The sequence below is a fragment of the Microtus pennsylvanicus genome, chromosome 20 (genome assembly GCF_037038515.1).
Source record: "Microtus pennsylvanicus isolate mMicPen1 chromosome 20, mMicPen1.hap1, whole genome shotgun sequence".
Classification (NCBI taxonomy): domain Eukaryota; kingdom Metazoa; phylum Chordata; class Mammalia; order Rodentia; family Cricetidae; genus Microtus; species Microtus pennsylvanicus.
Genome location: NC_134598.1, coordinates 36,053,019 through 36,080,006, shown reverse-complemented (window position 1 = coordinate 36,080,006; position 26,988 = coordinate 36,053,019). Strand labels below are relative to the sequence as shown.

General features: G+C 48.5%; 2 protein-coding genes across 5 annotated transcripts in view; one reads left to right on the top strand and one right to left on the bottom strand.

Moving 5' to 3' along the window:
* Positions 1–1,140: 1,140 nt before the first annotated feature.
* Glt8d2 (glycosyltransferase 8 domain containing 2) lies at positions 1,141–23,100 on the top strand. Of its 2 annotated transcripts, XR_012908656.1 has the most exons (11): positions 1,141–1,491; positions 9,311–9,357; positions 11,931–12,023; positions 12,649–12,820; positions 14,816–14,933; positions 16,606–16,690; positions 17,206–17,318; positions 18,767–18,933; positions 20,441–20,553; positions 22,346–22,799; positions 22,968–23,100. XR_012908656.1 is itself a non-coding variant. In XM_075954661.1 (10 exons), the coding sequence occupies exons 2-10, from the start codon at positions 9,339–9,341 to the stop codon at positions 22,513–22,515; spliced, it is 1,050 nt and encodes a 349-aa protein (XP_075810776.1). In that variant the 5' UTR covers positions 1,141–1,491; positions 9,311–9,338; the 3' UTR covers positions 22,516–22,924. The 2 variants fall into 2 exon arrangements, 1 of the variants encoding a protein (XP_075810776.1); XM_075954661.1 differs by lacking the exon at positions 22,968–23,100 and having other exon boundaries at positions 22,346–22,924.
* Positions 22,961–26,988, bottom strand: part of Tdg (thymine DNA glycosylase) — a 17,993-nt gene continuing 13,965 nt past the window's right edge. For 2 of the 3 annotated variants that reach the window (XM_075954659.1, XM_075954657.1), the window contains exon 10: positions 22,961–26,972. In XM_075954659.1, the coding sequence (XP_075810774.1) occupies positions 26,833–26,972 (140 nt within the window). In that variant the 3' untranslated portion in view covers positions 22,961–26,832. The remainder of the gene's footprint in view (positions 26,973–26,988) is intronic. The other variant, XM_075954658.1, reaches the window with a different exon arrangement.

Sequence of the window (26,988 nt, the reverse complement as noted above, 5' to 3'; positions counted from 1 at the left end):
AGTCTCCCCAAACAATGTAGCCATTACAGCTGCTCTAGAGAGCTCAGTCCTAAGCAGACCGGCCAACTGTATCACTATCTCTCTTCCTCCCTGACCTGGTAGGGTTCCAACCCTGTGGAGGAATATTTTCGGGTGTGTGACTTTTGTTTACATTGTATTTATTTAGCTCTGTAAAGCTGTGTTACTGAGCCTGTCTAAAGCACCTGATGGCCCTAATAAAGAGATAAACAACCAACAGCCAGGCAGGAGCAAGGATAGGCAGGGCTGGCGAACAGGGAGGATAAGTACAGAGAATCTGAGCACTTAGGAAGAGGAGGAGCAAGAGAACAAGGAGAGGAGGATGTCAGGAGTCAGCCACCTGGCCACCCGGCCACCCAGCCAGCCACGGAGTAAGAAGGAAAGAAAGTAATAATAAGCCTCTTAATAAGCCTCTGTGTGTGTGTGTGTATATATATGAGAGAGAGAGAGAGAGAGGGAGATTCGTTTGAGAGCTGGGTGGTGGGCCCTTCAAAAAGCCAAAATAAAAGAATAAAAAAACACACACACACACACACAAAACACAGCCCCACCCCCATCATCCCCCCCCACCTCAGCTCTTACTGAGGGGTCCTGGAAATCTGAAATTACGATGTGAGTTGCTTTATACTTATGAAGGAAAGGACGGTTTGCGACGGAGGCAGCCAGGCAGCCAGCAAGGAGCTCTTTATCGCAGCTGGAGATTGTGAAATATGTTCTGTGGCCACAGGCAAAGCGCTGGTACCATTCCTGGGCGTCTGGGGATTACCTGCCAAACTACAGAGTTGGAGAGATTGTGGCCAAGTCTACCTACCCCTGCCTGATTCCCCTCCACTTCGGGTAGAAATACAACTCTATCTGGAAACTTCTGTCTTCATTGCCGCCTCAGGAGGAGACTGCAGTCTGCGTTCTGATTTGCCATTGTAACATTTCAATGTACAGGAGAACCAAAAGATTCCCACGAATTTGACTGTTGCTTTCTCTTGAATTTTACATTAGATACATCGTGGCATAGATTTACTTTGCGAGCGTTTGCTTTTCTCTGGAGTTGACTCTTTTTACTCCACAACAGCCTTGCTTTGGAGAGAGTTTTACATGCAGACGGCAAAGAGAAAGCCGAGAGAGGAAGTCTGCGCCAGCCAGCCGACCTGCGTTCCCTTCGGGGCGCATCTGGAAGTGATTTCGGGAAGAGCCGTTTGGGGCGGGAGGCTTGGATTCCCGGCCACTGAAGGAGGGCTGGAAGAAACTCGAGCCCTTCAAAGTCAACGCAAGCGGAGGTGGGTGTGGACAGCCGAGGCACTCGCTTGGAAACAGCGTATTGGCCTCGGGACTCCTGGGCCCCTTGGGATTTCCAATGGGATCTTAGAAGCAGCAGAAGCGAAGTTTAGCAGCCCCTGCGACCAGCTGCAATTCCAACGCTCCGCCCTGCCCCGGTTCTTGACCAGGGAGCCCAAAGCCTCCCTCATCACCCATCAGGTAAGCAGAGCAACTTACAGGCGAGGTACTCTCCCGTTTTGACGGCTCTGTCTACAGCACTTGTTTATGTTGTTGTGGACTCAAAGACTTACATCAGAGACGACAGACTGCCCCCTTCACAGACTTTGCCTCCGAAAGTCCCCTGCTTTGTAACGGTACCATCCTACCAGAAGCTTTGCTCTCAAGACAAATCCAAAATGTTCAGTGGTCAAGCTTTTCACATCGTGGGTTGTTTCGCACAGCAGAGTTTATCCCCACACCCTCCCACCCCTGCCCTAATAGTATGATGTTTTTGTTTGTTTGCGTCGGACTTTAAGGATGGAGATCAGGAGTTACTTAGTACGAGAGATCAATGCTAGCATTTAATGTGAGTCTGTTTCTGAGCCAAAATGACCTAGCTAAGTTATGATTCATGTTTTTGGAATCTGTCCTCAGAAACTCTTTTGGGGCCTCCATCCCCAGAAAGAGAGCTGGCTGGCAGTCGTAGGATTCTGTGGGTTTGTTGTGGAATGGGACTCACAGTGTTTTGTTTAACTTCCAAAAACTGTCTCATGTTCCCTTTAGCGGTACATAAGACATCTCGGATAAGTCCAGCAGACCCTTGTCGATAGCTGGTGATAGGAGTTAAGGCGGGGCAGTAAACACAGCTTAAAGAGAAAGACCATAGAATCCGTCTAGATGTTTGAATACGCTGCCGAGATCAGTCCTGCTGCGTTCGGCCCATGCAGCCCGCTAGCCAGTGTGACGCTGGTGGGTTGGTCTTGCCTCTGCATTTTTCTCAAAATGTTTTGGTATTGTGCTTCGGTGCAATATCCTTTTTTGTGTTACATAACAGAATCCTAGTCCTCCCTCTGATACAGCCAACACCAGAGCTGCGCCCTACAGCAGTGAGCGCCTGGGCCATGTGCTGGGGAGGAGCTTTATAAGCTTGGTCTGGTCACATCACGATGCTAACGTAACATGTGACCCACAGGGTCTGCAGGGAAGAAGGCTCAGGGTGCTCCACTTCCCTGGCAAAGCAGACAATGGCAGTGTGGGTGACAGGAGCGACCACACACCCTGTCCTGGGCGGGACTGGCTTCCCTGTGATGTTCTGGTGGCTCCAGGTGTTCCTCGTCTCCAAACATGTCTTCTCCCCAGGGCCCTGCTGTTTTCGTCCCTCCGCTTAAACACTACCCCCAGCTCTCTTTTCTCTAGCTCCTCTTTCCTCTCGGAGAAAACGTCGTGTTTTCATTTCTCGATCCCAAGGAACATCGTATCTTTGGTTGCTTCCTTAAGGTCAGTTTTTCAAAGGCTGTCCAGAAGGACATTGCCCCATGAGGAAGGAGCTCCAAAGACCCAACTGAAGGATCGAAAAGTAGAAAAACACTTTAAATGTCACAGCCCTCTGCCTTTTCTTCCCCTCTTTGAAGCTGTCACTGGCCAGTACCTTGCCTCAGGAATCCCTTGTTCCATCATGGGCACTAGAAACTCCCAGCTCTACCTCTGGCTGTCTGGAAACAGGCCGACAGGCTTTTCTGCACTGGAGGGTTGACTTGTTACCACAGGAAGAGCGTGACTTGGAAGTCGTTCAGCCTAGAGAAGCTTATAGGGGTGAACGCGGTGGGGCTTCCTTCCAGAACCCTCTGCCTGCATCCTTAGGATGGGACCACAGGCTCATCTCTGATACGCCGACTTCTTTCTTTCAGTGAGTAACGAGCAGAGTGACAAGAGCCTCTTACCCTTGCCTTCTCTTTCCTGTTGTTCATTCAGACTATTCTGTAACAGGACAAGCAGACCCAGAGGGGAGTCACACTCCTGACCTCAGCCATCATGAAAGGAGACAGGCACAGCATGACTTTACAAAATCAGTTGGGAGGCTGTGGGTAGCGGTGGTGCACACCTTTCATCCCAGCTCTCAGGAGTCAGAGGCAGGCGGATCTGAGTTTGAGGCCAACCTGGTCTATAGAGTGAGTTCCAAGACAGCCAGAACCACACAGGGAGACCCTGTCTCGAAATACCAAAAGGACAAAGAAAGAGAAAAGAAAACAGTGTGGAAAGTTCACAGATGGCATGGATACTGGGAGGGCGCCAGGCCAGGCAGCCGCTGCTTGAAGGAGGCGAGGAAGGGGCTTTGTGGGAAGGTTGCTGCTTGAACGAAGTCTGAAGACAAGAAGCCGTAGAGCTGGCTTGAAGAGGCTGGCTGATGGGGACTGACGATGGGCTGTTCAGCCTGGCCAGAAGCGTGACACTGGGGCTCAGTCACCTTAATCTTCAGGGGTACCCATGAGGGTTTTTAAGCAAGGATGGAATGACAAGAGCTAGGTGGGAGAGGTAGGCTCATTTTCAAAGCTGACAGGTAACGGTATTTTTAAGCGGCGTGGTGCGGCATTTCAAGCGTAGCGTGACCCGCTGGCTACACTGGTATTTCTATCACATCAGACACCTGTTGTTGCTTCCTTTTTTTTTTTCCGAGATAAGGTCTCTCTATGTAGCCCTGGCTGTCCTGGAACTCACTCTGTAGACCAGGCTGGCCTCGAACTCACAGCGATCCCCCTGCCTCTGCCTCCCAAGTGCTGGTATTAAAGGCATACACCATCACGGCCGGCTTACCTGTCGCTCCTTTGTGTTGGAAACATTGGAGATCATTAGTTGTGGGGAATGTTTAGCTCTGTGTTGTCAACTGTAGCTATCCCGTGTTGTCTGATGTTACGTGTTATCTCTCCCATATAGCCGCACCTGTTACTGTTTAGCCGCGCTGTGTCTGTCTGCCCAGCGCCACAAGTCATCCAGGACGGTTCTAAAGCACGCTCACCATCTTGTGTTCTCTGAGACAAACGAAAAAGCAGTGAAAATGGCACCAATTAAAAGAGTACAGAGAGCAAAAGAAAGCAAGCCAAGCTATAGAACAGCAGATTGGAATTAAGGGATTTAAGTATGGACCGCTTATTGGATGACATTATTAATGTTATTTTTCTTAGAAGCGATCACGGCATTTTTATTCTTTAGGATGTCTTTGATTTGTTCGCATTTTAGTATACCTTTGTTTTTGTGTATGTGTGTGCACACGTGTGTGGGTCCATGTTTGCACATGTAGAAGCCAAAGAAAGGTGTCAGGTGTCCTCCGTTCTTCCTCCTGGTTCCCTTGAGACAGTACCTCTAAGCCCACCCGTCCTCTCTGCCCCATAGCACTGGAGTGGTGGGCACACATGGTCATGCCTGGCTTTTTACATAGGAGCAAGGGGTTTGAACTCAGAACTCCAGGCTTGTGTAGCCAGCACTCTTAACCACAGAACCATCTCCCCTGCCCACACCCTACCCTCACTTTTTTAAAGGAGGAACGCTGAGCCAAGCCTGGTGGTGCTGGCCTTTAATCCCAGCCCTCTGGAGGTAGAGGCAGGAGGATCTCACTGAGTTCAAGGCCAGCCTGGTCTACAAAGTGAGTTTCAGGAAAGCCAGGGCTACACGGAGAAACCCTGCCTCGAGAAACAAACAAAATTGAAAAGAGGCATGCTGACATACTCAGGGGTGTTGCTGTTGCCCAATGCCTGCAGCTTCAAAGTGTGCACGCTTGCGGGTACAGCGGCCGAGCAAATGCAACGCCTCGCTAGCAAGCTGGCGAAACGCCCAAGGGTATTTTATTTCAACGTGTGTAAACTTGAACGGTTTCAAGTGAAACAAAGAACATAGAACGAAGCTGTTGAGGCTTCACGTGTGTTTCACATTGACTGTACATAGTTATCAGGCAACGAAAAAAGGCCCACGTGGCAGTTAAGTCGGCAATTGATTGGGTAAGGGGAGGGGACCGGAAGGCTGGATGGGAGGCACTGCAGAGCCGGTAAGGGGGTGAGGTGAGGCAGGACGAGAGGAGAACCTAAGTACCAGTTAGACGGTGCAATTCACCAGAGTCAGTGACGGCTCCAGCGAGGGATGAGAAGAGGAAGGAGATGCCAGGGTGCACCCGAAGGAGCCACTGCAGGGCCCCGAGGTGCTGAGTTCATGAGGAACACGCAGGCGCTCTGGCTGTCCTATAACAGGGCTGCATAGTCATCCGGGCCCACTGGTGTGTTTGAGAGGTTTATATTGCTAGGTGCTGAACACAAGTCCAGGAGCAAAGAGACACAAGTCCCAGTTTCACGAGGCTTCTGATGTTTCATTAGGGGGAACAGACTAGGGAAGGGGACAGATGCAGGGGGCAGCCTCGTGGGTAGAGATGACCATTGAGGACATGAAGTAAAAGCTGCTGCGTCTGGGTGTTTTCACTAAGAGCTGGAGGGTGGAGAGGTGGCAAGTGTGTGAAGAACATTCCAGATTGCGGGGGGGGGGGGGCTTGGTGTTGGATGGGAGGGGACAGGTGGAAGGACACTGACGCTGGCCTCTGCCTGGCAAAGAGGCCAGGGTGATCATGTGGTATCTCACAGCAGGCACTGTCTGCATCCTCCCTCTTCCCCAGGAGCTTGGAAGGCCTGGGAGGGCTTCAGGCAGAGCCAAGCAGCGGGCACAGCGGGCACAGCGGGCACAGCGTGACTCAGGCTCAGCACATCTGCTCGACTGTAGACCTGCTGGAGGGTGATAAGGCAGAACTTCTGTAAGACTGCACTACAGTGCAGTCAAAAGATGATGTCTGTAGACTAGGGTGGGGCCCTGGAGGGTGGCGATAATTCTGGATGCATTCTGAGAGCAGAACCAAAAGGTTCTGTCATCAGTCTCCACGTAGACACGGAGAGGGAGGCTGAAGATACTGTGGTTTGCTTCTGGTTGGAACAGTTATAAAAGTGAGGTTGTGGAGAACTGGTTTGGGGAAGACTGGGAAATGTGTGCTCTGGGGAAGTAGCAGGAGCTCCGACTGGAACATGTGGACGCCTTGGAGCAATGATGCCGAGAGTCCCTGTGGCAGGCTTGAGCTGGGGGCAGAAATGTGAATGTAGCTGTCTTGTAAATAGTATTTAAGACTGGGAAGGTTTAAACATGGAGGGGTTTCTTCAGGAGGAAGAGAAGGAAAGAAATCCTCGACTTGGATGGTCTCTCATCTTCATGTTAAAGTTCAGGAGCGGGGAGCTGAACAGGTGGGGACTGAGCTGGGCGGTGGTGGCGCACGCTTGGGAGGTAGAGGCAGGCGGAGCTCTGTGAATTCAAGACCAGCTTGGTATACAAAGTGAGTTCCAGGACAGCCAGATCTACACAAAGAAACCCTGTCTCAAAAAACCAAAACAACCAAAAAGATGGGGACAGGCTGAGTGGTGGTGGTGCACGCCTTTAATCCCAGCACTCGGGAGGCAGAGACAAGCAGATCTCAGTGAGTTCGAGGCCAGCCTGGTCTATGGATCAAGTTCCAGGACAGGCTCCAAAAACTACAGAGAATCTATGTATCAAAAACCAAAAATTAATTAAAATAAGTAAGAAGATGGAGACAGTAGAAGAGACTAAACTTGCACCCCCGGAAAGTTGGGAAAATGAGGGACGTCACAGTTTGTGAAGGAGGGGAGTGGGCACACCGCTGAGGGATGTGTCTCATGGAATCTTCTAGCATCCAGGACTTGATAACCCAGACAGTGCCCTCATAGGCTCCGTCCCGGTGTTACTTTTCTTGCCATGGAGACAGAACACCCAACAAAAGCAAATCAAGGAAGATTTGGTTCTTGGGGCACAGGCCCTCAGGACGGGGAAGGCAGCAGGACAGAATGGACTCGGGAGGCAGCAGAAGGCAACGAATCTGGTGCTTCGCCGCCTTTCTCCTTTTCGTCCTGTTTGGGACCCTGGCCCATGAGGGTCTTTCAACCTCGGCTGAGCCTCTCTGCAGACACCCGCACAGCTGCACAGGTGACTCCTAGGTGATTTCTAAGTCATGCCAAGCTGGCAATCAAGACTAGCTACCACAGGGGTTGGAGAGATGGCTCAGGGACTAAGGGCACATATTGTTCTTGCAGAGTGTACTGGTGACTGTTCTGTTGCTGTGATAAAGCGTCATGGCCGAGGCAACCTGTGGAAGAAAGAGTTTGGGCTGATAGTTCAGGGAGCTTACAAGTCCATGAAGGCAGGAACACAAGCAGAGAGCTCACATCTTGAACCATGAGCATGAAGCAGAGAGCGCCCTCTTGTGGAATAGAATATTTAAGTAAAGCTGTGTTGAATTTGTTTATGCTGCATTTGTTTAACTAAGTAAAGATACATTGTATTTGTTTCACCTGGCCTGCCTACGAGAGCAGGGTGGACAGTATGTGGATGAGGTAAATGAACCTCACGGCAGCACACAAGTTAATAAAAACGGGTCAATTAAGTTAAAGAAAAAACTAGAAACAAGCGTAAGCTAAGCCTGAGAATTCATAATTAACAATAAGCCACCGTGTAATGATTTGGGGGCTGGCGATCCAAAGAAAGCCCGCTACAGAGCACACAGAACATCATAAGGCTTTTAAAACCCCAAACCCTGCCCTCAGTAACATACCTTCCCCTACAAGGCCATACCTCCTAAACCATGGAACAACATAATCGGGAACCAGATGTTCAAATGTCCAAGAATATGGGGAGCCCCTAATTCAAACCACCACATGTAACACATGTTAGTTCCATGTCAGGTGGCTTAGAGTACCCGTGACAACAGCTTCCGGAGAATCCAAAGACCTCCATGGGTACTGGCGCTCATGTGTGTGCCTAGAATTAAAAATAATAAAATGAAATGTTTAAGTACATTCGCTGCCACAGTCTTAGACCTTGGATTTAGCCTTAGACTGCTGGACTCAGGCCTCTGCCTCCTCTACATGTTTTCTACTAGATTTATTTTGATATTGTGTGTATAGGTGTTTTGCCCACATATATGTAAATGTAGTTTGTAAATGCAGTGCCAGTGGGGGCCAGCAGAGGGCACTGGATCACTGGACCGGAGTTCCTGGACCTGCCAGGTGGGTGCTGGGAACTGACCCCTAGGGACTCACTCTGCAGGAGAACTAAGTGCCCCTAACCCCTGAGCATGACTGTGGTCAGAGCACAGCTCTGGGGACTGGGTTCTCCCCTTTTATCTTTATGTCTGTTATTTTTTGTTGTTTTGGTTTTTTATATCTATCATTTTTATCTCGAAATGAACAGCGAAGGAGACTATTAACTGAGAGTGGCTGACCTGTTGGTAGTGTTGGTAATTCGGGCAAAGGGAATGTAAAAGAAGAGAAGGGGGAAGGAGACGGGCCTCTGGGGACAGGAGCAGCAGAAGAGAAGAGGGAAGCAGTGAGAGAGAAAAAAGGGGGAGAGACAGAACTGGGCAGAGAAGCAGAAAGGCACAGAGAGAGAGAGAGAGAGAGAGAGACAGAGAGAGAGAGAGAGACAGAGACAGAGACAGACAGAGACAGAGACAGAGAGACAGGAGGCGGGCAGGGCCCTTTACAAAGGGAACATTGTGAATGTGTGCAGGAGGTGTTCTCAGTGGCTGCAGCTGAGGCTGTGTCCTCTCAGGAACCCAAGAGCAGGCCAGTACAGATGCCTGAATACTGACAACATTGAGGCATTGTATTCCTAACCTTTTCCAATAATAAATATATCACTGGGATTTTGTTGATTGATTGGGGTTTTGAGGCAGGATTTCTGTGTGGCCCTGGCTGTCTTGAGACACTCCTTGGACTCTGAAGCCCTCTGGAGCCGTAAGCCCAAATAGACTCTTCTTCCTCAAATTGCCTTGGCTGTGGTGTTTTATCACAGCCACGGAACAGTAACTAACTAGTCACTGCAGGCTGGCCTCGAACCCACGGAGATCCGCCTGCCTCTGCCTCCCAATGCTGGCATTAAAGGCATGCACCACCACTGCCTGGCTGATTGTTTTTTTAATGACATTTTTTTACTCTTCAATTCACAGGTCCTGGTTGTTATCCAGGTGGATACACATGGCTCTTCTACGCAGAAGTAAGAACTGAACTTGTGAAAAGAACCATGAAGATGTTTCAGAGGAGTGTTCTAATGATGTGCTCGCTCTCTCTCTCTCTCTCTCTCTCTCTCTCTGATTTTCATAGACCATTTTCCCACAAGCAATTTTGGCATGGTCATTTGAGGATTCCTGCGTGATGTTGTTGAGTTTGGCTATAAATGGATTTACCATTGGTCATATAATCATGGATCATATAGACATATAATTTTTATATATGTAACATACATATTGATTTTTTTTTCAAGACAGGGTTTCTACAGGTAGACCCAGCTATCCTTTAACTAGCTCTGTAGACCGACCAGGCTGGCCTGCAACTCCCAGTGCTGGGATTAAAGGCATGCGCCACACTGCCTGGCCTGGATCATATCTTTTTAAAGGTATTACGATCATTTCCTCACTCTAAATGAGTATTCTCGTTCATGCCTAAGTATTTGTAAGGCTCCATTTTTAGTCTTAAAGAGCCACATCCAGTCTCTAGACCTTTCAAACTCCTATATTCTCCTGATTTTAGATAGAACATTATTAATTTGAGGGTAAACACAGCGACCTAATGCTGTTACTATGACTCTAGAGTTGCCTGATTTAAATGAAAACGAAAGGCATCCAATTAGATGTGAACTTCATATAAATGTTCAGAATCGCATGGGACATGCTTAACTGAAACATTCTTTTCTTCTGGCAACTTTTTGTCAGTGGTAACAGCCATGGGAGGGTCAGGTATGGGGTCACCGCTCTAAACACAGTGGTAGGTGAACAGTCACCAGATCTCCTGAGACCTGAGAACTTTTTACTTTTTCCTGGCCTGTAGCTAGCCACGGCTGAATCTCCCCCAAGAGGGGGAAGGGCAGCTGGAAGCTGCACCTCAGCCAGACTGAACCACCATGAGGGGCTCCATGTAGTTTGGGAAGGCATCTAATACTCTCTAGGTCATTCTTTCTACAAATATGAATACAAGAGCCTGAGGGTCAAAGGTAAACCAGCACAAAACCAGTAATTACCTTTAGAGAGAAATTTTCAATTTTTATTTTTATTTGTATCAGAGAAGCCCACAGAGGCTTGGGGAAGTTAAGTTTTCACCGCTAGAAGGTGATAAAAATGAGGTTTGAATCTGACTTCCTATCCCAGCTCCTGCTATTCCCCCACAACAGAGTTATAGTGTAACTCAAGCAGACTTGGACTCCCTGTGATCCTCCTGCCTCTGCCTGGTGATTGCAGGGTTACACACCTGACTCTCCCAGCATGCCCTACACTTCACGCTTGTGTCTGTCCTTGGCAAAGTCCCATCTCCCCAGTTTTTGTCATCTGTGTTCATTCTGTCTTCCACATTACTTTAGAGGTCGTATTTAAACTAACTTATGTTTAATAAAATAGGTATATTTTATAACAGAAAGTTTCTATCCTTTCTGTAAATGGGAATATATATATGTGTGTGTGTGTGTGTGTGTACACACACACACACATATGTATATCCTGCCACAAAAGATGATTCATAAAATATATTCAATTGGAAGAATGTTCAGTTTTAGCCGGTCGGTGGTGGCGCACGCCTTTAATCCCAGCACTTGGGAGGCAGAGGCAGGCGGATCTCTGTGAGTTCGAGGCCAGCATGGTCTACAAAAGCTAGTTCCAGGACAGGTTCCAAAGCTACAGAGAAACCCTGTTTCGGGAAAAAAAAAAAGTTCAGTTTTGAGTACCCTGTGTTGCTTGCCTGCAACGTTGCAATCAGAGACTGGCTTTTTCACACAGGACCTGCTATTGCTTAACTCTGAACACAATTGCCCCCGCTCATTTTACCAACAACCGGCAATGTGTCTTCTGCCCTGCCCCCTCCTGTCCCTCCTGTTCCTGGGTAAGTACCAAAAGCTAACATCGTCACTAATGTGGAACAGCTGGAGACCGAGAACTCGCAGCACTGAGGTCCTGACCCAGAGCCAGGATTGTCAGTCCCTCGTCTTGGACGGGCATTTGAACCAATTGAAACGCAACTAGCTTCTACCGCTTTAAGCCTGTTCAGAATTAGCAGTCGCTCGTAAAAGGCATTCTAGAAATGAAGCTGTTTGTGTAGTGGATCAAATATTCATGTAAGGCAGCCTCTTGTGGTGACCGGGTTCGAGGCCTTTGTCATGAGACTGCCTGGGCCTGGCTCTTCCTTGCTTATTGAGTACTCCATTGCTGTGTGTGCGCAGCCCCAGACTGCCACGCCCTCTGTATGGCTGCCCCAGATTGCCACGCCCTCTGTATGTCTGCCCCAGATTGCCACGCCCTCTGTATGTCTGCCCCAGATTGCCACGCCCTCTGTATGGCTGCCCCAGATTGCCACGCCCTCTGTACATCTGCCCCAGATTGCCACGCCCTCTGTACGTCTGCCCCAGGTTGCCACGCCCTCTGTATGGCTGCCCAAGCTGCTGTGTCCTCTATGGCTGCCCCAGACTGTTGCATCCTCTGTATGGCTTCCCAAGCTGCCATTCTGGGTTTTTTTTTCCCCATCTTTTTCTTTTAGTGGTTTGAGGTTGACGGGTCAGCCTTTGATGTGTTTTCTTCTTCATTTCAGTTAACCAAGTGCTGCTGTTCCTTCTGGCCCTGACCCTCTGTGGGATTCTGTACAAGAAGGTTCACAGGGGATCTGTACTCAAGCCTGAAGCCGGTGAGCAAGCATGGGTTCTGCCAAAAGACACCTAAGAGGGTGGTTTCAGTATTGTCCACCAGGTCCTGTCAGTGTTTGGGGGGCAGATAACAGCGTGGTTAACTCCTAAGGGCTCGTTTGTAAAATAGCTTCCGTAGGGCGGCAGCTCTGTTACACTCCAGAATGACCAGTGCTGCTTAAACTGTAGTCTGTGTAAATGTCACGTGAGGACTTGTTAGAACACGCCTGTGATCCCAGCTTCCAGAGGTTGAGGTAGGAGGGTTGTGAGTTTGAGGCTAGCCTGGGCTACCTAGTGAGTTTGGCGCCAATCTGAGTTACAAAGTGAGACCTGTCTTGAACAAACAAACAAAAGAAAAGCTCATGACTAGATCCCACCTGAGGCTGAGCCTCACAGAAAGTTTCTTAGAAGCTCCAAGCTGGTGCTCGTGCTCTTGGTTCTTGGACCCACCTTGAGGGACGGCTCTGCACCCTGTCTCTTTAGATCCTCTCCTACATTTTGAGAATTGTCCCTTCCCTTCTCTTCCTGCTGATCCATTCCCATTTGTCCAGAAATGGTTCCCAATAACTCAACTTAAAAATGACTCTTCAGAGGGCTCCGAGTCACTGATTTTGATGGTTTTCTTAGGCGATGATTCCGAATCCCCTGAGGACATGGAAGAGGAGATTCCAGTGGTGATCTGTGCGGCCCCAGGGAGGATGGGCGCAACCATGGCTGCCATCAACAGCATCTACAGCAACACTGATGCCAACATTGTGTTCTATGTCGTCGGACTACGAAACACGCTGCCTCGAATAAGGTAGTTTGTACTGCGTTTTGGAATGTTCTATTTTCTTTCAATGTTCTTTTTTCTCTTTAGATGGGCCCTTACCACCTTCACCTTCTCTCCTTCCTCCTCCTCCCTTTTCTTCTTCTAGATTGATAGCTATCATTAGCATTATTGAGAGGAAGTCCTGGGCTTATTTGTGACTTGACTAATGAATTTCTAGATGAGGAAACGCCCGCAGGGCCTCATTATTAAATAAGACAACAGCTGCTTCTGCAGATGTGAACCCTCTGGTGGACTAAAGAACCCCAGTCCTGGAGCAGCTTACTGGAAAATCTTTCAAGTATTTGTTCTTGGCCAGGCTGAGGAAGGCCTGCGAGCCTCTACTGAGGAGGTGGAGCCTGGAGGATCACTGGGGGCTACGGGGGGGAAGGCAGAGGGAAGACCAGCCAATCTCAGTGCCTGAGTGAGGACCTGGGTCATCCCGGCGGAGGAGGGGAGAACAAGTGCTCTTTCCATTTTCCCCCTTTTCCTAACCTGGAAAATATTTGCACAACCCTCACTAGCTAGTTTAGGGGAAGAGGCCAGAGGTTTACTCCATGACTCACACAGATTAAACGCAGACCCTACCACTGAATCACACTTGATCTGTGATGGCTGAACTACAAACTTACAGCGATATAACTTTATAGGTCATACTATAACTTTGAACTTATTTTTACAATATCCTGCCATACTAAAAAGATGAACCAGAGAGTAAGAAGAAATTAACAAAAAAAAAAAAATCAAACTTTAAATGCGTTTTAGAAACGCAGGATACGTGTGTAATCTTGGTCCTCAAGCCCAGGAATTAAAAGAGAAAGCTGACAGACTTCTGAATAATGAAGAACTGTGAAAGGGATTAGTTATAAAATCGATTAGTAAAAAGTATGGCTTATAGTGAAGAATTGTTGCAAAAAAATTTAAGTTTAAGCCTAATGGAAAAATAAGCATAAACTCTGAACAGACACCAAGGCCCGGAATTCCACCCCAGGTCCTTAAACAACACAGTCACCAAGAGCCAACACTGTCCTCCTAGTGCTCGAGGCTGAGGAACGAGAATTGGAAATTAGAGACCAGACTGGGCTGTGCAGTGAGACATTCTCCAAGCTAAACAAACCAGCCAGCCAAAAAGGAACAGGTCACACAACTCATAGACACAAACGGTCAACAAAGTGGGCCGTCTCCCAGCTCCTGGTTGGTGGGCCTTCCTCCTCCCCCATGTTCACATATTTTCAAACCAGTTCTCGTGGAAGTAGAACACAAGAGTAGAGCATAGGGACCCACTGCGCATCTCAGGAAAATCTCCACAAGCAAATATACTTCCTTGACTACTGCCACGTTCCCACCGACAGCCGCTAGAGTTCTGCCACTGAGCTCCCGACGCCCAGGCCTCTTCCGCCAATTTGTGATCAACAGCAAATGTTGCCGTCTGTGGCTTGGGTCATTGCCAAGTCTGTTTTGAGATTATTTCTGCCATTATATTCTCGTCATGAATCCGACGAGAGAGATACGCCCTGTAAGGCTGAGTGACGTGGGGGGGGAGTGGGTGGAGGGAAGGAAGAAGGGTGAGCAGAGGCGGGAACAAGACGACAGCCGGGACAGCTACACGTGTTGGCACGGCATGCGCTGCCTGTCTCTCAGCGGTAACATGTGGCTGTCGGTCTGGCGGGTACAGGGGCTGCTGGATAAGGGAAGGGACATGTCTTGTTCCTCCAGGCGAATTTCTGATGTGTGTGTGGGGGTATACTTGGCTATTACTGTCTTGTTAATTTCCTTGGCAGAGTTATGAGATGGGGGGTGGGGAAGGGGGCGACTGGAAGCTAGACCAGACGGAGAAGCAATCGGAAGGATTTACAGCATGAAAGCTGTTTGCAGACACTGTTTTAACTTCCGAAGGCCACAGCAGACTAGCCCCCGGGTTGGCATGCAAATTAAATCGAGGAAAGATTGGACGTGTGTACTAGAGGTTTTTGGTCATCTCTCTAGAAAATGGATCGAACATTCTAAACTGAGAGAAATAAACTTCAAAATTGTGGAGTTCAACCCTATAGTCCTCAAGGGGAAGATTAGACCAGACTCATCGAGGCCCGAGCTGCTCCAGCCTGTGAGTAAGAGCCTTGTACACGGTGGGGACTGTCCTGAGTTCACGTATACCGTGGAGCCCCAGCCCTCTGTCTTAGGGTCTGCAGAGAAACCAGGACCAAAAAGCAAGTCGGGAGGAAAGGCTTTGTTTATTCAGTTTACACTTCCACAGCACTGGTCACGGAAGGAACTCAAACAGAGCAGGAACCTGGAGGCAGGGCCTGGTGCAGAGGCTATGGAAGGGGGGCTGCTTACTGGCTTGCTCTCCATGGCTTGCTCAACCTGCTTTCTTACAGAACCCAGGACCACCAGCCCAGGGATGGCACCACCCACAATGAGCTGGCCCTCCCCATTTATCACTAAGAAATGCCCGATAGCTGCATCTCGTGGAGGCGTTTCCCGCAGCTGCGGCTCCTTCCTCCCTGACTCTAGCTTGTGTCATGTTGACCACACCTGCCAGCGCACCATCTGGGGCGCACGTAAGATGTTTCAGACTCACGAGTGCCTGAGCCCCACAAAGCTTTGCTTATTTATAACTTAGCAGCCACCTGCTCTGGGGAGGATCTAAGATGGTTTACATAAGCACGATAAAAGAAACTACATTTGTGTGTGTGAAGAGGACTGGGGGTGGCGGTGGCGGTGGGCCAGGGAGCGAGGCTGGCAAAAGCGTCCCGAGCGCTTCCTCACTGTATCCTCTGTACCAATCATCATTTAGCTCCTACTCTTTCTTAGGCCAAGGAAAGCCAGCCGTGTGACAGCTATGAGCCTCAGTTGATGGCCACGTCATATTTTAGGAGACACCCATACTTTCCCTTGCTGTGGGGGTTAATTTTTCTTCCAATAGCGCCCACAAAGACTCCCCCTCCTTCACGAAGAGCAGTGTGTGTGTGTGTGTGTGTGTGTGTTATATGCTTGCGTGCCCAGTGGACCCCAGCAAGCCTTTCTCCAGCCTCCTCCTGGTTCCTCACCTCTCTCCTAGCCCCAGCTTGCCTCCCCCAGCACTGGGGTTCAGACCAGTGTGCTACAGTCATCTTTGCATGTGGGTGGGTATCAAGCTCAGTTCCTCATGCTTCCAGTCCAAAGCAGGTTCTGAGGGCAGTCTGCAGAAACTGGCCACCTCCTGTATGCAGTTCATGTACATCCATCCTTTCCAAACAAATTCTAAGGCTTGTCTGTGATATGATCTATTGTCAGCTGGTAACGAAAACAGAACGTCACTAAGGAAAACCCTACGAACTCATGTTTCTGTTTTCTGGATCAAGAGGCTAAAAGGCTTAGTTTGGTGTGTGTGTGTGTGCGTGTGTATAAGGGGGCAGAAGGAGGGGGAGAGGGAGAAGAAGAGAAGCGGATGAGGGGAGAGAATATCTTGAGGCTAATTAGTTGAGAGTTATCTAATTGACAAGGTAGAGAAAGCAGGAAGTCTGGATCCTAAAAGATTGATTGGGGGGCACTGGAGACTCCCACTGCAGCTGTCCCTGAACAGGAAGTGGTCACTGCTCAGTGAGTGGGGCCTGGATCTAGGAGAGCTTCTCTGGGCCAGCCTGGCCTCATCCCCAGAACCCAGAGGGTCAGGCTCTAAAAGCCTGGGTGAGCCATCACTTCAGCCTGCGTATTCCCGTCCACACTTGGGCTAACCAGAGCTGACTTGTAGGTACCACAGGCCTTGGCCCACCCGTTTCCCTTGTCTTTAACAGCTGAACTTCGTTCGATTCTATCTCCCTCTGCTCATCCGTCAGCACGAGAAAGTCATCTATTTGGACGATGACGTCATTGTACAAGGTACACCCACTCTCCGCCGAGAGCTCTATATAGCATGGCATACTTTTTCACTTCCCACGTAGCTAGCTGACTTCAAACACTTTGTAACGCGAATACAGCATGGCTGTAAAACTGGGACTATTTTATACTCCCTGGATAATCGAGTGGCTTGCTGAGGGCCCTGCTCTGATTGCCCAGTCTACAGCGATTACCTTGGTAGTCTCTTCTATGCATTCCTGAAATACACAGGAATACAGTGTCTCCGAGGCATCTGGCCATGGCTCTGTGTGCGTGTGCACGTGATGTTTGTTCTCGTCCACATGTCAGATCAGAAACTGCCAGCCACAGAGCTGGTCAGCACCTGCCTGGACATTTCACATGGCTTCCTTAGAGGGCATGAGCTGTCCTCAGAACACTGCCATGCATGGGCAAAGAGGAACCTGTACTCTTTGTTCTATTGAAGCCAGGAGTTAAGCTGTGGTTCCGTCTTGCCCCAAGGTACTTGCTGTTTTGATTTAGGATCCTTCCAAATGCAGGTGACATCCAGGAACTGTATGACACCACCCTGGCTCTGGGCCACGCAGCAGCCTTCTCGGACGACTGTGACTTGCCCTCCGCTCAAGACAACAACCGGCTTGTGGGGCTGCAGGTGGGCATGCTCTTAGACATCCTCCCTCCCCTTCTCCTCTGCTACAGGCCCTCTATTCCTCCTCCACAACTCAAGATGATCACACTCTCCCCATCCAAAGCCAGCGGGAACTTCAGGGGATGAGGATGGGGTGAGGGCTCCCTTCTTTCCCACGCACTTGGGCCAGTTTCTGTAACCACTAAGTCTCACTGTCCGAACCTGAAACATGGCATGGACACTATCCTGTTGTGTGTGAGCTGCTGGGCGTGCTGCCAAGTGTCCACTGCAATGGGACACAGCGAATGTTCTAAAATGATAGCTGTCGTGTTGCTATCACCACAGGCTGTGTTCCTGGGCTCCAGTACCCACACAGAGGCTCACGACTATATGTAGCTCCAGTGCCAGGAGGCCAACGCCCCTTCTGGCTCCCTTGGGCACCAGGAACACACATGGTGCATACATGTCTCTGCCTCTGCCTCCCGAGTGCTGGGATTAAAGGTGTGCACCACCACCACCACCCGGCTGATAAAATCATTTTTTAAAAGGGACCAATGAGTGGCACTTGTGGGCAGGAATGGGAAGGCCACACTGAGTACTGGGACTGGCTGGGGTCAGGAGGGATCTCGAAGCTGGAACAAACAGGATTGATTTGGATGAGGAGGAGCTAAGTCTGGTCTAATGACTCTGGGCTTCTGCCTCAATACCAAGAAGGACAGAAACACTATCCCCTGAGGCAGGCATGTAGCATGGAGCCAGCTTCACAGGACTTGGTACATGCTGCTGTTGGAGCTGCTTAAGCATCAAGAAGGCAATGCCAGGGGCAGGCGCAAGGGCAGGCGGATCTCTGAGAGCCAGGCCAGCCTGGTCTACAAGGTGAGTTCCAGGACAGCCAGGACTCTTAGCAGAGAAATCCTGTCTCGAAAAACAAACAAAAACAAAACAAAAATACAACCCCAACTAGGCAGATGTGGCAGTTGGAAGGCTGGAGAGATGGAATTTAGCGCCTTCAGACAGGCTGAGCTGCCAATGGTGGCAGAAAAGAAAGCAACAGGTGCTGGAGAGAGGCGGGAACTCCGTTTTCAGAGGTCAGAAATGAGGAGAAAACAGAAAAGGGGAGCCGTGAAAACACTGCCCTGGAAGCCTGCCTTTGTCGTGTACTCATGCAGTGGCTTGCACGCATGCACACACACACAACTTTAAAAACACGCTGGGCACGGTGGCCCGTGCCTGTAAGCCCAGCACTGGAGAGGCAGAGGTAGGCGGGTCTCTGTTGTAGTTTTGAAGCCAGTCTGGGCTACATGTCCAGTCTCGGGACAGCCAGAGCGACAGAATGAGATCCTGCCTCCAACAACAAAACATACCAAAAGAAACCGGCGGTGGCACAGAAGGAAGCCCAGGGACACTGAACGGCAGCTTTGAGAGCATAACCGTTTCCTAGAAACAGAGGGCTGCACCCTGCTCTTTTGCAGAACACGTACATGGGCTATCTGGACTACCGGAAGAAGGCCATCAAGGACCTTGGCATCAGCCCCAGCACCTGCTCTTTCAATCCAGGCGTGATTGTCGCCAACATGACCGAATGGAAACACCAGCGTATCACCAAGCAGCTGGAAAAGTGGATGCAGAAGAATGTGGAGTATGTGGGGAGGGGGGAGGAGGGTTTCTCCGCCACTGCTGTCCCCAGCTGGAAAGAGAGAAAGAAAGAGAGAGAGAGAGAGAGAGAGAGAGAGAGAGAGAGAGAGAGCGAGCGAGCTGAGGGCAGATTTTCATAGAACCTGTTGACCAAGAAAAGGGGCACAGGTGAAAATCTTTCCCCAAAGGTTAGTCCGAAGAACGGAGATGAAGGGAAATAAGGGATTCATTCCCTCCATTTCCCGAGTAGGTTGCTTAGCAATGTGTCTTCAGTCTTTTCCACCGAGGAAACTTCATTTATTTTGAGCTTCTTTTATAGGTCTCCTTTTTGAGGGGGACAGGATCTCACTCGGTAGCCCTGGCCTGCTGGCCTGGAACTTGCTATGAAACCAGGCCGGCTTCTTACCTCTGATTATCTGGGATTACCACCACACCTGGCCACAGACCTACTTTTAAGGTTAATTTCATAGAACCTGAATTTAAAAAAAATACTATATCTGATACTTTTAAAGAAAGGGTTTCTCTGTGAAGCCATGGCTGTACTGGAACTTGCTCTGTAGAGCAGGCTGGCTGGCCTCAAGCTCCCAAAGATCTACCTGCCTCTGCTTCACTAGTGCTGGGATTAAAGGGAAATGCCACTATGCTGGCTCAATTTCTTTTTTTGTTTTTTAAAGCTTTTTTATTTTTGTATGGTGGTCTGCCTCCCTCCTTCGTGAAATCTGTGCACCACAAGCTTATCTGGTCTCCCTGGAGGCCAGAAAAGGGTGTTGGATCCCTTGAGTCACAAATGGATGAGAGTCACTATTTATCTTGAACTTGGGTCCTCTCTAAGTGCGCCAGGGCTCCTAACTATTGAGCCATCTCTCCAGCCCCTTTATCTGTATCTTACTTAATACCATCCTAACACCGAACCTGTGAGAAGTTAGAAATGATACAGGATCAGAATTTGATCTTCTGTGCCTGTCATAAAATCCTTGAGAGTGACAAGATAGTAACAAGAATTAACCCTGTGAATCTGGGTGACATGCGTGAGTGTGTGTGGCCTTATGTACATGAGTGTGACCTTAGGTGATGAGATAGTGTGACCTTAGGAGACATACGCGTGACCTTAGGTGGTACACGCGGAAGAGTGTGACTCTGGATTGTGTCCATGGGAGACTGTGACTCTACATGATGTGTATGGGAGGCTCCTGGTTTTCTGTATTTTAAAGTTTGATAATTTTAAAAATTAAAAAAAAAAACAAACAAAATCCACATTGGAAGGTGGGTGTGGTAGTGCACACCTTCACCCCAGAACGTGTCAGTGAAGGCGCAGGCTTGATTCAAGGTTGTCCTCAGCTATATAGGGATTTCACGGCCAATCTGCTCTCCATGAGACTGTTTCTAACAACAAAGATCCCAAGCCAAAAATGAAAAGTTGGGGAAAAGTGAAAGAGGAAAACCTTACGTCTTGTTCTGAAGGGCCGTATTAGCATTTACTCGGTATTTTCTCTTTCTATCTCACGTCTTAGAGAAAACCTCTACAGCAGCTCCCTGGGAGGGGGAGTGGCTACCTCCCCTATGCTGATTGTGTTTCACGGCAAGTATTCCACCATCAACCCTCTGTGGCACATACGGCACCTGGGTAAGTACTGCCAGGAAACAAGGGAAGTGTATGTTGTACCTACTGACCACCACCAGGCTACCTATAGCCTAGGGCTTCAAACCCTTGGGGTGACCTTGGCCACCCCACCTCCTTAACTCTCAGGCTCGGAATCTGCAAATACAGCTGCTATCTTTAGCTGCAAGATAGTACACTCTAGGATTCATGGAAAGCTTATGAACCTGGGCTGGAGAGGTGGCTCAGCAGTGACTGCCCTTTAGGAGGACCCAGGTTCGATTCCCAGTACCTACATGGCAGCTTAAAACTTTCTGTAATTCTAGCTCCAAGGGATCCGACACCTTCACACAGATATACAGGCAATGAACATGAAATTAAAAAAAAAAAAGCTGAGTGGTGGTGGCGCACGCCTTTAATCCCAGCATTCAGGAGACAGAGGCAGGTGGATTTTTGTGAGTTCGAAGCCAGCCTGTTCTACAGAGTGAGTTCCAGGACAGGCTCCAAGAAATCCTGTCTTGAAAAACCAAAGAAAGGAAAGAAAGAAAAGCTTATGGACTGATGCTTAGCATAGAATTTCTACACAACACTGTGGACAGAGCCTACTGGTGTGTGATGTGTACAATGGCCTTAAGTAGTTGGCAATTCAGTGCTATTAAGTCAAATCTCACCATTTCTATATACACAAAATCCCACCAAAGCGAGGTCAGTAATTCTAAGAGCAGCCGTGTGAAGCTGGGCTGGGGTATGGCTCAGTGTATAAAAGCACTTGACATGCCAGGTGGGGGTGGCACACACCTTTAACCCCAGCCAGCACTGGGGAGGCACAGACAGGAGGATCTCAGTGAGTTCAAGGCCAACCTGGTCTGCAAAGTGAGTTTCAGGACAGCCAGGGCTACAGAGAGAACTCCTGTCTCAAAAAACCAAAACAAACACACACTTGCATGTTAGCATGAGAACAATTTGGATCCCAGGGACCCTTGTAAAAGCAACACAAAGCCAGCAATCCCAGGACTCGGGGCAGAGACAGGGTTCTTGGGGCAAGCTGGTTAGCTAGTTCAGCCATATTGGCAAGCTCTGGGTTGAAGTGAGAGATCATTGTTTCAATACTGCAAAGAAACTGAGTAAGACACCTGTGTCAACTTTGGCCTTCCAGACATGCACACAGAACACAGACACTTGTGCGGATAAGGAAAGGGGGAAAGCACTTTATGATCCTAGAGCAGAGGCAGAATCACACCTGTCGAAGTTCCAACTACTGACATGCAAGGTGGTCATGATCTTTCTGAGGAAGGGAATCAGGCAAGGTCTGTAAGGTCGGTTAGCTCCCTTGTGCTAATGAGAAAAGAAGACTCTGTTGTTGCTGGAGGGCAAGAAAACAGCATCCACCGCTCACTTGTCTACTCAATGGAGTTTCAGTTACAAAAGAAATTTAACAGCAGAGGATACATATTCCCCAACCCCCACCCCAGGGATTCTCTGTAGCCCTGGCCATCCCGGAACTCACTCTGTAGACCAGGCTGGCCTCGAACTCAGAGATCCACCTGCTTCTGCCTCCCGAGTGCTGGGATTAGAAGGTGCGTGCCACCACCGCCTGGTGAGGATATGCTCAAAGTACGGTGGACTGCTCCGAGGAATGGCAGTGTTAAGCAATCACTGTCTAACCCTTTGGTTTATTTATCAGCTGTGTGGGCCGTAGTACCACCCGGGTGAGGTTGGCAGAGGTGTGACCAACGAGGGGCTTTTACCGTGAGCCTGTACCCAATGTTTCATATAAACTGTACTCACTAACAAGCCTGTCTTCCTCCGCACACTGAAGGCTGGAATCCTGATGCAAGATATTCGGAGCACTTCCTGCAGGAAGCTAAACTACTCCACTGGAATGGAAGACATAAGCCCTGGGACTTCCCGAGTGTTCACAATGACTTATGGGAAAGCTGGTTTGTTCCTGACCCTGCAGGGATCTTCAAACTCAATCACAATAGATGACACTGCGCCTTGGGATCCTGCTAACGCTGTTCCTTATGAGCAGCAGCACCTCTGATACACATGACCTGCAATGTAAGAAAAAGCCGCTGAGTACAAACTGAACCATGTACCACACAGGCGGACCTAACTCCTTGAAGTTCAAATGATAATTACGACTGGCTGGTTACCACTTCCCTCCACCCCTTTCTGGTGTTTTGAGATAGGGTCTTACTGTGTACCAGGCTGGTCTTGACTTGATGACAATTACATCAGAAAACTTTAAAAGTCTCTAATTTTTCAGTTAGGTTTTTTTTTTTTTTTGGTTTTTCGAGACAGGGTTTCCTGTGGTTTTGGAGCCTGTCCTGGAACTAGCTCTTGTAGACCAGGCTGGTCTCGAACTCACAGAGATCCGCCTGCCTCTGCCTCCCAAGTGCTGGGATTAAAGGTGTGCGCCACCACCGCCCGGCAGTTAGGTATTTTTGTATCTGTTCTTGTTTGTTTTGGTTTTAAGATGGGGGTCTCTCTCTCTCTCTCTAGCCCTGACTGGCTTAGAAGCTACTTATCAACCAGGCTGGCATCAAAGTCAAAAGATCTGTATGTTCTGCCTCCTTCGTACTGGAATTAAAGGCACGTGCCACCATGCCTGGCTAAAGGTTTTTCAATTTTTTTTAAAAGGTTGCCAGTTTTTGTATAAAAACTAAAAGTTATAGATATTGCCAGGTGGTGGTGTATGCCTTTGATCCCAGCAGGCAGAGGCAGGAGAATCACTGTCGACTTAAGAGACCAGCATAGTCTACAGAGTGAATTCTAGGACAGCTAGGGCTACACAGAGAAACCTTGTCTCGAAAAATACAACCAAAACAAAAAAATATATATATGCACAAATAAAATATTCAAGTTTTTATGATTTTTCTCATGCATTATTCTACCAGTTAAATACAATAGGAAGAAAACTGTCTTCAGGTCTAAAGCAAGGAAGAACACATTCAGTCTTGCTACAGAAAAGTCTGCACCTTAAGTATGACCATTCTTAACGTTTATTGTCAAACCATGAAAACTTCATGTGAATGTAAAGTCTCGGTGAAAAACTCCCATGCTGTCATGTGCAGGAGACATCAGCATTTACTACTCATCCCTCACCCATTCTCCAGTCATAATTTAAAGGGATTTCTCTACTCAAGGAAGCCTATGGTAAAGCTACAACAGTTATTACCGAAGCAATTCATAGTTCCATGCTTTACAGTCCCCTGACAACAGTGGTTCAGTTGATCCTGATCCCTGACGCAAGGCACTTAGAGCACCCGCACAAAGTGTCCATGTAAACAGCAGTGCAGAACATCTTAGCGGCACATGACTCAGCTGCCAGTTTTGATCGGTGCTGTTTGAGTTGTCTGGCTGCTTTTCTGGGTGTCGCCAGGATTGTAGAATGTGATGACCGTCCCCTCTGCAGAGGAGCTGGACTCCTTCAAGTACAGTGACCTGCAAAATTTAGCCAAAAGGCTGGGTGTCCGGGCTACCCTGAGGGCAGACAAGTTAAGAGCCTTGAAAGCCCACCTGAATCCAGAAACAAGGGGGAAAAAGGTAAAAATCCGCTGAGAATCAGTCTTCTGCAGTCTCCTGTGCTGAGACAGAGATACAAATTAACTGTGAGGAGCAAGCTGAAGGAACCAGTTATGTCACCAAAGCAAGAAAGAGGCACAAGACAGTCCGTGGAGTTCCTAACTTCCAGGATCATTCTGAGGAAAGAAGTGACCCTACTATTTATAGAATTAAGAAGAGCAAAACCTCAGAACAACGAAGTCTCCACATGTGACCCCACCTGGGAGTGCTTCAAAGGCCAGGCTGTGTTCGGGACCTCTAAGTTGGACCACAGAGAGGAATTCTACTACTGCAGTTATTACCCCATTCAAGCTGACGCTGAAGCAGCACAGACTCCAGGCTCTAGTAAGAAACTGGTGTTTGATCTCCAGGCAGGCTTGTCTCGTCCCCTCAACTACAAGCCACGCAAGGACAAGGTGAAACCTCGGGGCAATCTGAAGAAAATAGTTCTCTGAAGAAGTATGCAAGAAGAGTTAGCTTACTTACAGCCATGTCCACACCAGGAAAGAACACGAGAAGCATGAGCAAGAACGCCAGGAGAGGAAAGCAAAGGTTCTGGAAGCTCGCAGAAACCTGGTTCTGACTAAAGCCCAACGATCCTGCTGATTCTTTGACTCCCGACTTGTTTCCTTTTGTAAATGTGTTCATCACCTCCTCTTTAGTCAAAAGCTCGTCTTCTCATAATTTGGAGAATCTGTTCTCTGTGTACTATAGCTCCGAAAATACATTCTTGCCCTAAAGCTCAGAACTAAAGTGGCTTTCACCTACTGTCCTGTCCAGCTCTGCTTTTTTGAGACCTGTTCTTGGGGTTCTCGCCTACGTTTCCCATGTCAAGGTCCTACTAGTTGTGAGACAACCTGCGTCCTTTTCTGAACACAAGCGGTTCCCTCGTGCAGCAAGCCCGAGCAGAAGCCTGGCGTGAGAGTGTGCGTGAGATACAGTTCACAGGAAAGGGGGGGCTACAGAGGCCACCCCTGCGTTCACTGTCTGGAAAGTCTAAGCACCTTCTGATTTGGTTAGGTCACTACTTTATCAAGGTAAAAACATGCCTTAGCTTAGGAGCCTGTTCAGACCAGTTCATGTAACTGCCAACTGTCTCTCATATTCTAAAACAGAATTCCTTGGCGCTTTCTACTTGTTAGATAAAGAGCCATAGGGCAGAGGAGGTGCCTCAGTCGTATAGCCTTGGGTACCACACACTGGACCCTGGATTTGACCCTGGTACCAGTCTGAGAAACTGAGAACTGCAGCTGTCCAGGCCACCACCTCTGTCAGACTTATAGCTGCAAGGAAGAGAGGAGAGCAGCTAAACAGAGCCCAGAGTTCTCTGCTCTGCCATGTGACGATTCTGAGCTGTGTGCAATGCTTATGATTGTCATAAATAAAGTTTTTATTTGTGAAAAAAATAAATAACATGACTCGTACACAGCTTGACCTAGACTTAAGAAAAAATAAAACCCATCATTGCTACAGCTAAAAGGCATGTTATGATTCACAAGGAACTGCTTCTCTTATTTATAGAAGGAAGGACTGTGGAATATAATAAAAAGCTCATGGACATTTCATACTACAAACCAGCATGCTCCTTGGGTACGTACGCATCAAGACAGAATATTCATGAGCGATCAGGATGATCCAAGAGGCATTTCTGAATACGCAGTTTTATATCCACCAGCCCTAATGGGCTAGATGATTTGTAGCACCATGGAAAATGCATAACAGACCACAGAGGTTCACAGCACACAGAGGACAGATACTCCACAGATTATGGCTGGGAGTTATGGTAGAAAAAGAGCTTTGGACTAAAGTAGAGGTGGTGATAAACACATTTACAAAAGGAAACAACTTGGAAGTCGGCCTGTTCATGAGGTTCACTCAGTCCGCAGTAACAAAATGACAGTAATTTTTAAATTATTGACTAAAATCTTAGTACATCCCATGCACACATAGCACCAGTTTAAAAAGAATTATTAAAGACCTCCAGCACCATGTCGCTCACCCTGAAAGTTCATTTCTTATCACAAATCAGAAGAGTGATAAACACTGATGGGGAAATTCAGTAAAATACACGATTGGCAAACTGTAAAAGGTCTACTGTGTTCTCAGGAACCTATCAGCTCAGCAGTTTCTGCCTCTGAGAGGACCAACACCCAGGAGTGAGAGGCCAAAGGCAGGGCTCAGGCCCCATGGCCAGGCTACACTCTGCTTCTAGTACTAAGCAACTGCCATACACAGCATTTGGAGAGTGTGACTCCAACCCCAGCTCCCGAAACTAACCAGGCTCCACTGGTGGTGGGTTAGCTTCTCAGGTAGACATCAGCACATCTGCCTTTTCCTACTCTGATTCTTACTGACATGCCCTTCTGAGGCTTTAAAAGGGATAAGGGCATATATAGGTATGCACAGTCAAGAATCAGCTATAAATATTCAGACTGCTGCGTTTTAAAATTACACCAAACTGACTTCCCAAAGAAAACCCGTTTCTTCATAAATCAAATATAGTATATAAAAAGCTGGAATGATGGGTAATTCAAATACAAAACTCAGGTACAAAACAGCCCATTTTTTCCTTCCAAACTACACAGGCTCATACAGTTGACTCTACCGTACAGACAGCTGCTCCATACAGAATTACACCCTAGCATAAGGAACTATTCTAAGTCTTCAGGAGACCGAGGCTCGAGGTCCTGCCGACTGCATTAAAACTGCAGCACCGGGCAGAGCTGAGAAGCGCCGCCATCAAGCATGGCTTCCTTCCTGCTCGTGTGTCCCATAGTTACTGAACGACGGGGTCTGGTCTGTGCACGGCTGCGCCATCCACTGCCCATTTGCAATGTGGCCGGGAGCCACTTCTCCTCTCAGCTCCGCACTGTTGGCTGCTGGGAAGGGAAAGGC

Coding starts and splice junctions, on each gene's coding strand:
- Glt8d2 (XM_075954661.1), top strand. Junction 12,024..12,648: donor TGTACTCAAGCCTGAAGCCG/GTGAGCAAGCAT, acceptor TGGTTTTCTTAG/GCGATGATTCCGAATCCCCT. Junction 16,691..17,205: donor CGATGACGTCATTGTACAAG/GTACACCCACTC, acceptor TTCCAAATGCAG/GTGACATCCAGGAACTGTAT.